This window comes from Numida meleagris, chromosome 1, assembly GCF_002078875.1.
Source record: "Numida meleagris isolate 19003 breed g44 Domestic line chromosome 1, NumMel1.0, whole genome shotgun sequence".
Classification (NCBI taxonomy): domain Eukaryota; kingdom Metazoa; phylum Chordata; class Aves; order Galliformes; family Numididae; genus Numida; species Numida meleagris.
The window spans coordinates 109,066,594-109,084,185 of NC_034409.1; the positions used below are offsets into that span (position 1 = coordinate 109,066,594).

Consider the following 17,592-nt stretch of genomic DNA (forward strand, 5'->3'; position numbering starts at 1 on the left):
ACAGCACCCAACTTTGCACTGAAGGAAGGAATAAACTGAGGTCAAATGATTCTCAGTTTCACTTTTTTAAAATGTTTCTCTGCCCATGTTTACTTCCATCTTTGTTATTTAAGGAGATGGTATTTTATGTTCTTTTCCAGTTGTTAATTTTTATGGGATGCCTAATACCTATGACAATACAATGTGTATTTTGGAAAGTCTGTGTTGTGTACAGAAAGCCAGAGCTACTTCTTGTTGCCAGCTGTAATGACTATTGCCACTACTTCACAATGAGAACTCTTCTTTTTCATGACTACTTATCATAGAATCATAAAATCATTAAGGATGGAAAAGACCACCATGCCCATGAACCCATGTTATCTGATGACCTGAAATATATCACTGGGGCAAATAAGTGTCGTATATTTCCATTGTATAAGGAAAAGGAAAAGGAAAAGGAAAAGGAAAAGGAAAAGGAAAAGGAAAAGGAAAAGGAAAAGGAAAAGGAAAAGGAAAAGGAAAAGGAAAAGGAAAAACTCCCCAAACCAAAAACCCAACCCACTAAGTGGGCCAGCATCAAAGAGATTTAACTGGAGATAACTTAAGTCTTCTGGATCACATTGGTCCTGGGACTACAGCTCCCAATGGTTTCAATACCACGGAGACCTTGCCCAAGAAGCAGACCTGGTACAAAACAGTGAGGAAGAGGGACTGCCATGGAGGGTGGCACCACTTTGGCCACACACTGACCTGGTAAGGGACCCAGGCCTCCACCTGCAACCTGCCATCGGATGGCTCCTGTGCTAGGGGACTACCAGACCCACTCCCGTGACGCTGAGCTTATACAATGACTTTTACTCCTGACTGGAGAGAAGAGGAAGGGTACTGGCAGCTGAGAACCCCACGCTGAGGGCTCCCTAGGCCCAAATGGCCGCCCTCCTGGCAGAACTACATCCCCCACAATCCCCCGCGCCGCGGGGACCCTCGCTGCTTGTGGCGTCATCCGACGCCCCGCTGCCCGCTCGGGTGGCATGGACGGCGGGCGCATGCGCGCTACCACGGCGCGGCCGCAGAGGGGGCGGCCGCCAGCAGCGCAGAGCGGCCGCGGGGGGCGGAGCAGCGCGGCCCCGGGCCCGGCTTCGCTGTCAGCAGCAGCCAACATGGCGGCGCGGAGGCCCCGCACCGGCCCAGGTCAGTCCACTCCCGGGGACCCGGCTCCTCGCGGGGAAGGGGCGGAGGCGCGGCAGCCGGCCTTGCTCTGGGGGTTGAGGGCGGCCTTCACTCCTCGGTGCCGGGAGCCGGTGGGAATCGGTGGTGCCCCGGCCCATCGCCTTCCCTCCGTCCCGCGGTTACCGCCGGCCCTGTGGGCGGGGCGGGGGGCGGCCTCAAAGCGGGATGTTGGGGGGGTGCGGCCCCAAAGCGGGATGTTGGGGGGGTGCTCATCGGTGCGCGGGACTTGGGGTCCGCACGGGGTGTCCCGCTGCGCTGAGGGAACGGGAGCGGCGTCCTCAGCGTCCCCATCACCTGCCGTGTTCACGGAGTGATGTTGAAGTGCGTAGGTTTGAATAGGTACGGTTGTACGGCTGCGAGGGGTGAGCTTAATGTCATGTACTGAGAAGGTCGTGTATCAGTGGGAGATCATCCAGGAGTCGTGTTGGCCATAGAACGCATTACTGATGCGAACTGTGGCTTAATTCTGCCCCTAGATTACTATTATCTAACAGCCTGTGACTCATGTTATCTTCTCATGAACCATCAGTGCTTCAAAGCTGAAAAGAACCTTATGTAGCAACTTTTAACATTATGGGTCTAGCTATTTATGTTTCAGCAATTGGGAGCATGTAGGGAAAGAATTCATAGCTGCATGTGTATTGCTTGCATTCTTTAGCACTTCAGACACAAGTAGTAGAGTTTAAAAAAAAAAAAAAAATGGCTGGCGTTCCTGACAGAATGTTTACATCCCCAGTTGTTAAGATTCCAGGTGGTATTGTGGCTTCTGTTACTGATGTCTCAGCATTGTTGCTGAGCTTAGTTTCACCTTAAGTATTCATAACAGAAACAGACTTTGATTCCTGCATGTATCCGTGTCGAGCTATGATATGCTTTTAAAACATTCCTTTCTGAAAGTAGACCATCTCTTCCCTTTGATGTTTGAATGTAAGTGGTATTTAGGGTGTTTAATTTGAAGTTGTAGGAGGCCTATTTTGGAAATGTTGACAGAATTATACAGAAATTACAGAACTTAATTGAATTCTCAGCTTCATCTATTTCATCTGTTGCGGAACAGGAACTCAAGTGCCTGTTCCGGGCTAATTAGTCAAGCTGGTGTGTAGCCCTCTGTGGAGAACACAAGGCTGGAAATTCTCCATCTTTCAAAACTTAGGACCATCCAAAAGAGGAGCGTGTGCTTTCTCTTAAGTTAGATGTGTTGCATATGTCTTAAGATCATGAAAGCAACTGTACTGTGTCAGATGAAAGCCTGGCATCTGAAAGCCATTAACTCCAAAATGAAGAAAGAAAGAATAACATGGTAAGCTTGTAGCAATAGTTTCTCAAAGTGTTTCTACTGATTTTCTACTCAGGACCTCATCAGCCTTGGTTGTTGCCTTTGTCTGATAGTCCTTGACGGCCTTTTTTCTTTCTAACCTTTGATTTATTCTGTTGTTACTTGGAGTCCACAGTCAGCTTTTGCTACCTGCAGCATCCTGAAGCAAGGTGTTCTGCAGCAAGGTGTTCTGCAGGTCAGCTAGACCTTCTCGAGGAGGGGCATGGAGGACTCTCTTTTTTGTGTTCAACCAGCTGCCTGCTAGCTTCATCTGTTCCCTCTCAGATCCTCTACTTGAAGAGCGAGGGATTGCTGTTCTACTGTGCCAGGCATGGGTTTTATGGGTTATACCTTTGCTGTCATTGTGTATTGAAGCTTATGACATAAAATATCAAAGCTCTGTAAACCACTGGCTCATAGGCAGCCCTTATATGGCATTTTAAGCTATTGTATTAGCCAACTAATACCAGATACGGTTCTGTTAATGTTTGCTTCTTTGTTGGTGGTTTTTTTTTTCAATAGGATGTTAATACACTGTGTAACTAAGAAAATAACTTCTTTCTTTTCTTGTTTATTCTTTTTTAGATCACGAAAGTGATGACGATTCCTATGAAGTGTTGGATCTAACGGAATATGCAAGGCGTCACCATTGGTGGAATCGTTTGTTTGGCCGGAATTCAGGACCCATTGTAGAAAAGTATTCTGTAGCTACGCAGATCGTGATGGGCGGAGTGACTGGCTGGTGAGGGAACATTGCTTTCATAACTGCACTAGGCCTCTTACTGTATTTTGAAGAGTTCTTTCCAAGGCTGTTTGAAGCATATGCATGTATCTTCTTTAACAGACTTTCCTTTATCACTGACTCCTCATTCTAAGGTCTTTTTTTAGTAGTAGTAAAACACTCCTGTTACTTAAGGGAACTCATACCAACTATTGTGAAAAGGATTTGAAGAAATGGGAAAACTCTGAAAGTTGAAGGAGTAAACAGAAATTTACTGCATGTAATTTTTACTTCTGTGGAAAAGCAAGTTTACTTACTAGTGTAGATTTAGAAGCCTAGTTATGATACTGTGATTGAGATGTATTTTATTGGTGACAGAAATAAAGAAAGGAATGTGTGGCAGTATATATCTTTAAGAGCCTTATATTAAAGAGAGAGGTCTTTGTTGCCCTAAATTAAACTGGAGCCATTTTGAACAGCTTAACAGTGTCCCTTCTCTTAACATGAGAGCAGCTACTACAACATAGCTATGCTAAAGTAGTTTATGGTGGCAGGTGGACAGTTTATATGAGAACAGAAATTGGAAAATGGGGCCACAGTCTTGACGTCAAGGTATTTGTTATTTGTGGGAGGTACTTGACTAGTATTTGTTTACTGCAGTATTCCGAAAGTGTTTAGTTCAGTGGAAAACAACATTATGGTTGCGCAGGAACATTTAAAATGGAGTTAAGCAAACTTTGGAAGGTGAAATAGGATAAAAACGAAATGATTACATATAAGTTTAGTACTGCTTAAGGAATGTAGGCTGAGCTTTAAATCCAGTGTTTGAGTTGCCTTTAAAATAACTTCTACAGATGTAGATACACAAACTCTGAAACTTCTAGGGAACAGTTAATGGGATCTGGCATCCATCAAATAAATGGCTTACTGAAAGATGTGGAAACCGTATTTCAGTATCTTTGTATGTGTATATACGTGTGTGTATGTGTATTCATATATGTAAATATGAATTCACTGTTCATATGCAGGGGAAAAAATAATCACCCAGTGTGTGAGGTTAGGAGGGGCAGAACAGACCCCAGAGGATGTGTGCATGGTGAGAAATATCCTACCCCTGCTGGAGCGGGACCTCAAGCAACCTCATTCTGCTTGGAGCTCGGGTTTGGCTTTGCAGTTGGCCCAGTTTGGGAACTGGAGAGGGTAACCTCCCGGGGCACCTCACTGCCAAAACTGTTCTCTTCTAACAGTATCTCTGCTGGTCCCAGTTTGACGGAGGCATGTTTAGAATAAATTTCTAAATTGCTAGTTGCCTCGATCCATGAAAAATAGACCAAGGCCATGTCTCAGGAAAGCCTTGCTGCCCCATGCTCCTATTTTTCCCCTAGCTTTTAGCTCTTGTTGTAGGGATGTAACTTCTTTTTAGCTGGGAATTAAGTTATAGGCTGTGTAGCTGAATAAACGATAGTATAATATGCTAACCTTCCACTTGGGAATAGTTATAAAGGCACTTTTATATTTCTGTATTGTGCTTTATTAAAGTGCTGTATTCAATAGCAGCCTGTAGCTTTTATGTATAAACAAAGCCTGGAGATCTCAAGCTTACCTTAAAGGGACCATTGAGCAGCCATAAACTAGCAACCATTGCTCATGTTGTTTTGCGTTAGACATTATTCATTAAGCATCGTTTGTATTAAATATTACGAAGTTTTAAAAATGTGAAACGATACATTTGCTTTGTTAAGTGAAAAACTTAATAGTAATTGTCGTAGTCAGGAATTTTGGACTGTAGCATTGTTCAGCAGACAACTTCATTGGACTGGGTTTTTGTTTTGTTCTCCTAAGGTGTGCGGGATTTTTGTTCCAGAAAGTCGGAAAGCTTGCAGCAACTGCAGTAGGTGGTGGCTTTCTTCTGCTTCAAGTATGTAGAATTTCATGCTTTATAAGTTGGCAAATGTTATTTACTTAAACAATAGGAAAAAACTCAGCTGCTGGGTAAAATTTAATTAGGAAGGCTTCTTATCTACTTGATCTTTTTAATGTTACCAATCCAAAACTTAATTTCAGATGGAAAATTGTGTGCGAAAGAAACAAAAAAAAAAATTTAAGCGCTAAATCAGAATCTGCTCCATCCTGTTCCATAGTTTGTGATAAGCCAAAAGAAGCCTTTGTACAGAAACAGATGCTGTATGTGATTCAACATTTTCAGATTAGAGGAACTGCCTTTAAACTTATGCTTAGAGAGGTCAGGGTATTTAAGCTGTATTTATTTTAAGTAGATTTTTAAATTCTATCAGTGCTTTGAGAAAAGTGGGCTGCTTTGGCAGTCACTTGGAAGATATGCTCTGGTCCAATTATGAAGCCATGCTTTTCCTTTTTCTCCCCAAGATGTCTTTGCTAGCTTTATCCACTGAGCCTCTGAAGGTCTGATAGCTTCATTGCATTCCTCTATTCATCTGGATTTCAAGTCTAAAAAATCTGGTGATGTCATCTAGTATGATCATTTACATTTTTCCTCAGATATTGTATTACAGGAGGACATAGTGTCCCAAAACCTTCAAATAGATGAAAAGGCTTTAAGTGAAGGAGAATTTCACATATCCTTCTGTGAGATGCCAAGTAACTTGTAATTTCTTTACTAGCATTTTTCACATCTTTGTGTCTGTGAGTTTGTCTTTTCTCTTTAAATGAGGAAATAGACTGGTGCATACTTGGGTTCATTCAAATAATACACCATTTTTTTTGAGACAGGGCATTACAAATAGTTTCTTTTTATTCTTGCCAACACAGGCCTGGAGGGTTTCTGAAAAACCCACCCCACTTTTATTTGCTCCCTTGGTGGCAATGGCTATTAGATCCAGCTGTTGATCAGGACAGTTTGTGTAGGACCTGTCATTCCTGCTGTGTAATGCAGCAAGATGTTGCAGTTGCATTAAGTATTCTTCCTTCCTTCATGACCATCCATTTTTTTCCCTTGTTAAACATAAACACTGCAATCCCATTCCATATGAGAATGTATGCTTTTCAAACTATTTGGTTTAGCTTGTTTTCAATAAATATAGAGCATACGTGGTTTTCAGTTACTCAGTTATTTTCAGTTGTCTTCAATTTACTTGACTTTGATGCTTGCCTTTGAGTAATTCAACAACAACGTAAGGAGTCCAAGAGAAACACTTCTGATATGAAGCTTCATGGTATTATTTGTTCTCTTACACCATGGTGCATGGATGACCTTTTTACATATTCTGGAAAGCATTGGTTATTGGTCTGGTACCTAAACACAGGGGAGGAGTTTTACAAGTGTATTGAATCAGAGAGGGTTTAGAAGCGTACAGATGTAAATTTTTGGCAAAACATGCAATGCCAGCGAATGAACCAATCTGAAAACCCCTCAGTTCTTTAGCCCACAATGTGTATTTCTGCATCATGAGAGAATATTTAAATTTTTTCTAATTTGTATATAATCAGTGGATCTTGAAAGTACTCATCGTTCTTTTCCATCTAGTTAAATATCAGAATCTCTCTTCCCATAGAGCATGCTGTTGGTCTTAACTCATTAAATGTCAGTTTTTATCTAAATACGACCATAGAGTCTGCTGAACAGAGAGGCCTGGAATCCACGAGCAGTAGGCAGAACATTGCCCGCAAGTCCCTGCATTAGTGCTTCTCACTACAGGAAGCTGAAAAGTTAAAACCTGTAGATAGAGAAGAATAGAAATTGCTTGAAACTTATTACTTATGCAGTGTTTTGCTTGTTGAGCTGTGAAGCTTAGGGAGCTGTCTATACCCTAAATTGGTTTGCCATTTGTTTGAGTGTCTGATTTCATAGTTGATCTCATTTACAGTGTATCTGAAAAGGAATATTATCCAAGAGGAAAAAATAAGTTGCATATTTTGAATCAAGTTGCCTATATCTTTAATTAAGGAAGATCAGATTTTCTTGGAAGGAAACGAAGTAAATGCCTCGCTCTTTCATTTCAATTCAAAACATTTTGCATGTTAAAAGCTGAGTCATAAATTCTATAGTGTAATTACATTTCTGTAGTCTTTAATTTTTTCATTTAAAGATCACACATTGTGATGTTAATTTCCTTTTGAATATATGTTCAGCGCTTCCTCTAAATGGGCAGAGGAACATTTCAGCACGTGACTAGAAACTTCCTTTTTATCTCTACACTTTTCTGAAGCTGCGGATTTCATTTAAGCTCCTGATTGCAATATTGACATTGCAATTACCTGCTCAGATGAGAACTACAGAAGGCAAGGTTCTTGTGTAAAGCCCATTAAAAAGTGCATTTTTTTCTCCAGCGTGTGATGACGTTATCTGAAAAAATCTAGTATGAAACTGAAAGTGATACACTTTGGAGTGTCAGCTTGTACAAGAAGCAGAAAGGTTTTTCAGATTTTTGTAAACGATCAGTACAGTTTTTCAGTCTTAATAAAGATTAAAAAGTAATTTATGGAGAATAAAAATAAGCTTAAGGAATTTGCCTTGTTTTCTAATTAAGATCTGTTATTGCGTCTTTTTGCTGATTCTTTTAACAGCTTAATTTTATCAGTTAACTATCTTTTTTGTGACTCTACGTATATGCTGCTCATAAATCAATGTCCATGCACTATACTAAGGAAAACATAATTTCTCATCTCAGATACTAACCTGAGACTAACCTAAGGGATTTGCCTTCTCTAACTTTTGGTTATATAGTACACAATTCAGTGAGATCCTATAGAGCAGAGAAGTATGAGCTCCATGTCATTCTGCTAAGTCCCTGTTCCATGTTTCTAAATTCCTATATCCTTAATAATGCTTTTCGCTCTGCACTCAACATACTAATTGCCACCTTTTCCATTTGTGTTGACTTACTTAATCATAAAATTGCGTATTTGTGTCTGTTTTCAGTAATATATTTTGCTTCATTCCATTAATATGATAAATGGACTTCAAACCTTTGTTAAATTATTTTCTAACTTAGGAAAAGTAAGAAGCAAAATAATAACCCAAAAAGCAAAACAAACCCTAAGCTACCCTTGGCTATAAGTTGTGCAGAGAGATGTTGATGCCATGCTGTGATGATGCCGTGGGACTGCAGTGAAGTGAGGAGAGGGCAGTGTGCTTTTGGGTTGGAGACTTGATAACAGAGCTGCCTTCAGTTTTGCATTTGCTGTGCCAGTTGGACGGTGGCTGAAAATGCAGTATGTGGAGTATCATTTCTCAGTCCCTCCTTATCTTTGTATATCAAAGATAAGAGGTTCATCAGATCTATTCTGGAAACTTGTCAAGGGCAGAGAGGGTTGCTTACCTATATAAACACAGCAAGAAGCTGAGAACATGGAGCTTGCGGGTAGCGTCTGGGCTTAGGCTTTTTTAATATGAGGGAAATTGTGCTTGTGAGGAAATTAAAACTTCTCATTCTGCTGTCCCATCTTACTATACACATTTTTTGCTCTTGCACATTATTTTCTCATTACACTTAATGATGGTTCATAATAACAAATTACTTGCTTGCCTATCCAGTATCACCTCCAAAATGAGATCTTCCCTTTAGATTCTCTGTTCACTTTGATAGTTTAGAGATACAGGTATTTTTTAATAATCTTGCACTGATATATTTTTAATCGTTTTTTTAGAAAATACTCATTTTTTTCAATAGTTCTGGAAGATCTTTAACAAAAATAGTTTATTAATATGAGTTACGTATGCACATACATACTCTTAGTCCTACAGGTATGTAAGTGTGGAGATGATAATAGAATACTAATATTTTAGTTTATCTGCGTTATCATAGGGACTGGCTTTGAAAATAGTAGTGAACTTTAAGAATTTGTATTTATATATAAGTATTGTAGGAACCTCGCCTGTAAGCTAGTATTTTCTTCTATGGTGAATTAGGATTTAAAAAATAAAGTCAGTTTCACCAGCATTTGGCTTTATTGAGGTTGTTCCTGTGGTTATACACAAATTTAGGGATTTAGTGGGACTGCAGCCAAAGTAGATGTGACACAGGCTCTGACTATCACTGTAATGAAGTACAGAGCTTTTTCCTCACAGTTACACATTTTATATTCAAAACACACATTTATACATCTTATATTTAAAACATTCTCTTCTATGACTTATTTCATAGAATCATAGAAGAGCTTGGGTTAGAAGGGACCTCAAGGATCATCAGGTTCCAACCTCCCTGCCATGGGCAGGGTTGCCAGCTGCAAGATCAAGCACTAGAGCAGATTACCCAGGGCCCCATCCAGCATGGCCTTAAACACCTCCAGGGGTAGGGCATCCACAGCCTCTCAGGGCAGCCTGTGCCAGCACCTCACCACTCCCTCAGTAAAAAACTTTCCCCTGACATCTAATCTAAATCTCCCTTCCTTTAGTTTAAAACCATTTTCCCTTGTCCTATTACTGTCTACCCATGTAAAAAGTAAGTGTACACTTGCTCATTTAAACTTTTTCATCATGGTCTTTTTCATCGACCAGGACCACTATGTTCTTCTCAGCAGGGCTACTCTCAAGGTGTTCTTCTCCTGGTCTGTATACGTATCTGGGATTACCCCAACCCAAGTGCAAAACCTTGCACTTTGCTTTGTTGAACCTCCTTAGGTTCATGTGGGCCCACCTTTTGAGTTTATTAAGGTCCCTCTGAGTGGGATCTCTTCCTTCTGCTCTGTCAACCGCACCACTCAGCTTGGTGTCATCAGCAAACTTGCCAAGGGTGCACTCAGTCCCATCATCTATGTAATTGATAAAGATGTTAAAGAGTACCAATCCCAAGATAGGCCCCTGGGAGGCACCACTCATTACCAGCCTCCACCTGGATATAGAGCCATTGACCACATAGATACATAACAAAGATTCATAAGCAGAACTTCACATCTCTGCTCCTGAGTTCAGGGAGAAATGTAATATAACTGTTGTTATGTAAACTGGAGTTCTGACAAAAATGTTAGCTGTAATTATTAGAGAGCTAAACTGAGCTTAATTAAAAACTTCTGCCTCCTGCCTATACTCTTTGGATAGCTGAGCTAATTAGAACAGACCTAATGGTATGCTGTTTCCTTTAAAGCCCTTTTGTTTATATTTTGCTACTAATATATTTGCTTGCATTTCTTGCGTTGTGTTGGACCTTATATAAAGTCCATATTTAATTTTCAAATGTATGAGTTAGAAGACTCCATTTCAAAAATCAGGCCTCCTTCAAATTCTTATGGTAATTTTAAATTCATTTTAAAAAAAACTAGCCCCCACCTCAGCATTTTTTTTTCGTTTTTTTTTTTTCTCTGGTTTGTCTTCCAGTGACTGGATGTGCAACACAGCATGGTTTAAAACCTCTTTCATGTATTCATGCTAAATAGGTAGTACTTAATTAGCTATGTAACACCAGCACCTGTGTGCATAAATGGTTTTCCATTAGACAGGCAAGGCTAATGGATTTTTTATATTCTAAGATATCGCAAGCTTAATATATTGTATATTTAAATACCTGTCCTACATAATTTCATTACATGTGAATTTTATTTACAAATCGTACCATTTGGATAGAATCCTTTTACATAAATTACATGAATTTGACAAACATGGCCTTAGGAAGCATCTGAGAAATCTCTCTCTTTGTAAACTAGTTTTTATATAAGTCATTTACCTTTTGAAGTTAGTGGTCTATGTTTATTTGTCTTAGCAGTTAAAATCGTAGAATCATAGAATCACCATGGTTGGACACTCCTCCAAGATCATCCAGTCCACCTGTCCACCTCCCACCAATATTTCGCCACTAAACCATGTGCCTCAGCACAACATCTAAGCATTTCTTGAACACCTCCAGGGACGGTGATTCTACCACCTCCCTGAGCAGCCTCTTCCAGTGCCTCACTGCTCTTTCTGAGAAGAATTTTTGCCTAATACCCAACCAGAACGTCCCCTGACACAACTTGAGGCCATTACTTCTTGTCCTATCACTGTTACCTGGGAGAAGAGGCCAACCCCCACCTCGCCACAACCTCCTTTCACGTGGTTGTAGAGAGTGATAAGGTCTCCCCTGAGCCTCCTCTTCTCCAAACTGAACAATTCTGGTTCCTTTAGACACTCCCCATCAGACTTGTGCTCCAAACCTCTCACAGCTTTGTTGCCCTTCTCTGGACACGTTCCAGGGCCTCAGTGTCTTCCTTTTAGTGAGGGGCCCAAAACTGAACACAGTATTCGAGGTGTGGCCTCACCAGAGCTGAATACAGAGGGATGATCGCTGCCCTGCTTCTGCTGGTAGCACTGTTTCTGGTACAAGCCAGGATGCTGTTGGCCTTTCTGGCCACCTGGGCACACTGCTGGCTCATGTTTAGCCAAGCATCAACCAACAGCCCCAGGTCCCTTTCTTCCATGCAGTTTTACAGCCCCTCTAGCCAAGCCTGTAGCATTGCCTGAGGTTGTTGTGGCCAAAGTGCAGGACACGGCACTGGGTCTTGTTGAACTTCATCCCATTGGCCTCAGCCCAGAGATCCAGATCTCTCTGTAGGGCCTTCCTACCCCCAGGCAGATCAGCACTTCCTCCCAACTTGGTGTCATCTGCAAACTTGCTGAGGGTGCACTCAATCTCCTTGTCCAAGTCATCAATAAAGATATTGAACAGGAGAGGCCCCGTACCAACCCCTGGTGAACACCACTCGTGGCCGGTCGCCATCAGGATTTAACTGCATTCACCACCACTCTCTGGGCTGGGCCCTCCAGCCAGTTCTTTACCCGGCAAAGCATGCACCTGTCCAAGCCACAGGCTGCCACCTTCTCCAGGAGAATACTCTGGCAGTAATCCTTAGTTTTGATTTTCCTTTTTCTAACTGATGAGTTTTTTATTTTAACTGTACCTAGAATATGCAGTAATTGCCTGCTTTTTAGGCTATGTTGTTAAAACCATTTAAATATGTGTTTATTTTGTGAATTGTTTTGAGAAAATTTGTGAGGACTGCCAGTGATGGCTGAGTAGCAGAACGCCTTCCTTTTTTCAGGATTAAATCTGAATAAGAGAAAGAAGGCGAAGTTTGGGATGATGATTGAATGTACTATAAAATCTCACATATAGCTGATGTTACAGTACTTGTACTGTACATAGACAGTGTTTGTGTTTCGTTTTTTCTGCTTTCTGTCTTTGTTTTGTAGAACTCTGTTTTTAAGTACGTGTTTGTTGGAGAGTTTATGTGATCTAAGATAATAGTTCTCAGTATTTCTAAGGATGATTCTTATTGGGCACAAATATGCTGTCACAAGTTAGAATTCCACAATTTTGAAAGAAACTAAAATGGAACTTTCTTTTTAAATTATTTTTGTCCTATAAATTTACTTTCCTTTCCTTTCTTGCAATTAAAGTTTCACTGAGTGCTGAAGGAAAAAAATTAAAGCTTTTATAAGAAACAGTGGAAAAATTAACAGTCTATTGAACTTTGCAATTGCTTGTTCAATTTCAGTTGATCTTACTGCAAGAAGATACTAGTGTTTGGAGTGCCTGTTATAATTTGAGGAATGTCTTTTCCTTTATCTGTAATACAAAAGACAAACAATATTTAAACAATGCAAGCAATCTTTGTAGGCACTAAGATACTGTATTTTGATTTGGAAAATGTTAACTAGAACAGTACTAACTACACTTTATTTTCCTAGATCGCTAGTCATAGTGGATATGTACAAGTTGACTGGAAGAGAGTTGAGAAAGATGTAAACAAGGCAAAAAAACAGTTAAAAAAGCGCGCAAATAAGGCAGCGCCTGAAATCAATACTCTAATTGAAGAGGTAAGTCTAAGGTGATGCACTTTCCTGCCAGCCAGTTTTTCTTACTTTCCACTGCATGTGGTGCTTAGTTGAAAATAGTTCTTCGGTTTTGCACCACACAGTTCTGATTATCATGGGAAGATACCGGGGTGTGTACTTTATTAAAAGTTTTTGGTGTGTGCTTTTTTATGTGATTTGGTATTTTGTTCACTTCTATAGGATCACACACAATGATGTATATAAGAAATGCATTGACTTTGGTGTGGCGTAGGGAATGCTGTTGGCTTTGCCAGTTAGTCTGTGCACATTCTGGGCTCAAGATACAGTGGAAAGCTGAGGGTGTAAGGTTAAAACACAGTAGCTTCAAATACCAAAAAATAATAATTAAAAAACATTGGCTTAGTCTACTGATCACAAATTATTTGTTTAGAAAAGACTGACCTCTCATCCTGGAGACAAGCAGTAAGTGTTTTGTAACTAGTCAAATTTTTTTTCTTAGTCTCATTTTTATACATGGAGAATATCTATCTTCTGAGTCTGTTACATGCTGTGTTGAAAAGAGGTAAATTCTTACTGATCAGTGTCACTGAGGCCATTTTCTTTAGTCATTTGAAGAGGCTTTTTATTGTTCTTTCAAAAAAAAAAAAATAGAGCATGTTTGGCCTGTTCGAGCACTTTTTCAAATGCCATATAGGTACTGCAAGTTTTTTTCTCTGCAACTGTGATTCCTGACCTGGAATGTGCCACAGACAACCATGAAACAGCAGCCACACTGAGCTTTGTAATTAAGGAGTTTTTATGTCTCATACTTAATCTGATGGCATTACAGTTAGCTTGCTAAAAATTATCGTACATTTTAATGTGGGTTTGAAATGGAAATTCAAGAGAGATGATTTTCTGGCTTCTTCTGTACCCTGGATAGCTTGGCTTGTTCTCCATTTCACTACAGAAATGGGTGGGATGTGGTTGGTTTTGTTTTCCTTTTTCAAATCACGTTACTTTTTTTTTTTTTTCTAATTGTGTACTAGCTGCTAATTAGAAGTGTTCAAAGAAAAGGGTTTATGGAATAGCATCTGTTCGATATATGCTATATTCAGTACTATTTCTTCATGAAATCTTGTATACAAAAGTTGTCATATGTGAGTTTTGTAGGATTAATTTACTAGGAAATTAGCTCACAAGCAGCAAAGTATATTGTTTTCCAATGCCTCCGTCTTCCAAAAGAGCAGTATTTTTTTACTAACTTTTTTGTTTGTGTGTGTGTGATTTAAACTGAAATGATGGTAGTACTCATAGATTTATTTTTGTTGTTTGTAAAACAACTCTCTGGTTTCAATAAAAAAAGAGTGGCATTGGCATGGAACTACTGTGAGAATTGCTTAGAATTTTAACTCCCCAAATGCTACCTGTATTGTAAACGTATTGTTAAAGTCACTCTAGAGTCAATTTTCACTCCATTATTGCCAGCAGTTACCACCTAACTGTACATGTTTTCAAACCTGTTACTAACCGCCCTCTCAGTTTCAGTATGCTTGTTCCAGGCAGTTGTGATGAAAGTATTAAATGCTACAGTCAGACACAATGGACTCCGTTCTTTATGCACACTGTTTTTCTTCTCAGTCAACAGAATTTATCAAACAGAACATCGTGGTCTCCAGTGGATTTGTTGGAGGCTTTTTGTTGGGCCTTGCGTCATAAGGATCTGAATCATCTCTTCGTGATGGCATTCGCGTCGAAGAACAGTTGTGGTGACACACTGTCAGAAAGCAGTGTGGATCACCGGGCCTTCCAGAGCAGGATGAGCGGACTAAATAGACAACTTGGAAGCTTTTACATTTTAGGCTTTTGCCTCTTGAAGCTTGGCAAAACTAGGATTTGCTGAAGTACTGCAGCGTGCTCATTAAAGCATTTCTGGGCAAAACTGGTTCATCATCATCATGACTCTTTTTATCTATGACCTTTCAAGATCTAGCATTTTTAAAATGTTGTTCTTGGAATATAGATATGTAACCATATTGTAAGAAAGAAGGCTCCATTTCTATGTTTGCAAGTAAATACTGTTTATTTTCAAAGTATTTTTCTTCATGCTGTAGTAGATAGTATCAGTGACTGCATAATGTATATGATACTGTAGTTCCAGCCTCATGGCTGGCTGTGTTCTTTAAAAGTCACTGCAATAATCTTTAAATCTGTAATACTCTTTTTACAGAGTATTAAATAACAAAGAATCATGAGCTCATTAAAGGTGAAAATTAACTTTGACTCTGGCCATTGTGTACATAGAGAACGTCTCATTTCATAGCCTGTGGGCATCTGGTACAAATATTTGCAACTTACCTGTTATTCCTGTGTTCTAAGTGCATGTGTATGTTATTTTTCCCAGACGTGTAGACATGGATAAGCTCACTGATAAAATTGTAGCACACAGACAATTGTTGCAAATGCGGACTCCACAGTGATCTGATGCTTAATTGTTTCACACGCAGTAAACTGTGGAGGCCATTTGACTCGAGTAGATGGTGAAATGAAGTGCTGAAGCTTCTGTATGAGCACTTTGAAAGAGTTAGTACTTTGCAGGGCTTGGTAACACATCATCATGATGTACCTTGAATGAACCCAAGGCTTCTCTTGCAGTCCGTTTTAGCTGGAAATGAAATGAGAAACAGTGCTCACTTTCATATTCACCTCTATTGCCACTATGTTCTGCCCAGCTTAGACTTTTTTAAAATTTGATTTCCAGTGCCTAGGGTGTCAGCTATGGAAAAGCTAGGGTACAGATTGGGCTCAGTCAGCTTATTGGAAGAGTGCCTATTTCTTCTGAAATCTGGCAAAGCAAATGGAACTGCTGGATGTGGTTGTTCTCCATCTTTGACAGATCAAAGCGGGAGGCAGACTCTAAAGGAGATTGGAAGCATAGCTGTAGAAAGGCTGGAAAATTAATTCTGAAGCAGGGTTTTAAAGTGGTTTAGGTAATTTGTTGCAAGATTATCTTCCTTGCAAGAAGTTAGGAATCCAAACACGTGCTTTGTACATGTTTCTGCATTTCAAGCTTGTGAACCTTTTACCAAGGCCCTGTTTTTTTCTGCTTAAATATTGTACCAACAAGTTAATGTGAAACTGAGCCTGCCTTGTGCAGGTTGTGCTGGGTTCTCATTTACACGTCTGAACTATTAGCATCTGATGGCTGAATGTGAACTTCTGACATGTAGGATGTGTCATGAACGTCCATCACGTGGACTGTACATGAAAGGCCTTTGACATTGTCAGCTAACATACATTTAGATTATGGCAGCTGTGGACTTCAGAGGCCTGTACTGTAGGTTAACTTCATATGCATGCATCTGGCCAGGGTAAGCTTTGAAGCACGTCATGCATGCCTGCCGTGCTTGAGGGTTTAGTTAAGCTAAAACCTCTTGAAGACTTTGGATATTAAAACACAAAGAAAACAAACAAACCCCACAACAAAAAAAGAAACAACAAACACAAATGACCACAAATAATGTTAACATCTGATTTAGTTTTTAGAAGGTGAATTTCTACAGCTATGTAAAAATTGTTGCAGTTTATTGGAAGGGAGAAGCCCAGGGAAGGCCAGCTCATCTGGGATTAAAGAAAGATGAACACAGTACAATGTGAAAGTTTCTTTTCCTTAGTATTCAATCCAGGGAACACTGGGAAGTTGACCACCGTATCGTTTTCTGCTGATGAAGTTAATGGATTTTGGCATGTCGAGAGTTACGTGAAGCCAACTGGTGTGCATCACAGAGACTGGCTGGCTGGGAGGAGCTTGGGTGTTCTGGAGGGATCTGAGAATGAAGTGACCACCCCAATAACGTATACCCATAGACTAGCATTCAAAAAACATTCTATTCCACAGAAGGATTTCAGGGGAGCGTATTGTAATAGAGTCCTTTCTGAAAAGGCTGCTGTGACCGAGGAATGTGCTTCATAGTTAAAAGTAGAATTTTAAAATAACTGTCATAGCAGTCTGTAAAGCCCAATTTCTGCAGAGGAATGTTTTGCTATCCTATTGCTGTTACCTGAGATTCTCAGACAGTGAATAAAGAACTACATGATTGAACTACATTTATATACATTTTTATTATTTTATTTTTTCAAAGCCTTTGGAATAAGAAGCATAATACTGTGTTAGATGTAAAATTGGCTGAGAGACAAAATAAGGAGAAATGGTGTAACTGCAAATGTGAACCCTGGTGGTTTGTACGAGAATTGGCCTTACGTAATGCATTAACGGCTTGAGGAAAATAATGGCTGCTGGCACTGCGGTATTTGCCAAGTTCTGTGCTGTTCCTTGGGTTGGCTGTGGGGGGTACCACAACTGCCAATACAGTGGGTGATGGAATGGCAATAAGCGTGAAGGAATAAGACAAAAAAGAAGTGTTTCTTGTGTGTCAGCTCATACTAGGGACTTGTGTATCCCTATACCCAACTGAATGCTCTGTAATGTTAAAGCCAAAAAAGGTGACGGCACCGTCAAAAATGGAGTGGAGCATAACAGCTGTATGATGTTCTGGTGGTATGGTCCTCCCTGGAATGATTTCAGAGTTGCTATTATCCTCTCTGACAAAACCTAACGGAGGC

General features: G+C 40.1%; 1 protein-coding gene across 1 annotated transcript; it reads left to right on the forward strand.

Moving 5' to 3' along the window:
• On the forward strand, nt 1,018-17,076 carry FUNDC1 (FUN14 domain containing 1). Its single transcript, XM_021407257.1, has 5 exons — nt 1,018-1,170; nt 3,110-3,266; nt 5,088-5,163; nt 12,883-13,011; nt 14,611-17,076. Exons 1-5 carry the CDS (start codon nt 1,026-1,028, stop codon nt 14,686-14,688), a joined length of 585 nt encoding a protein of 194 aa, XP_021262932.1. The 5' UTR covers nt 1,018-1,025; the 3' UTR covers nt 14,689-17,076.

Coding starts and splice junctions, on each gene's coding strand:
- FUNDC1 (XM_021407257.1), top strand. CDS start 1,026: ATGCGCGCTACCACGGCGCGGCCGCAGAGGGGGCGGCCGCCAGCAGCG. Junction 1,171..3,109: donor GAGGCCCCGCACCGGCCCAG/GTCAGTCCACTC, acceptor ATTCTTTTTTAG/ATCACGAAAGTGATGACGAT. Junction 13,012..14,610: donor TCAATACTCTAATTGAAGAG/GTAAGTCTAAGG, acceptor TTTTCTTCTCAG/TCAACAGAATTTATCAAACA.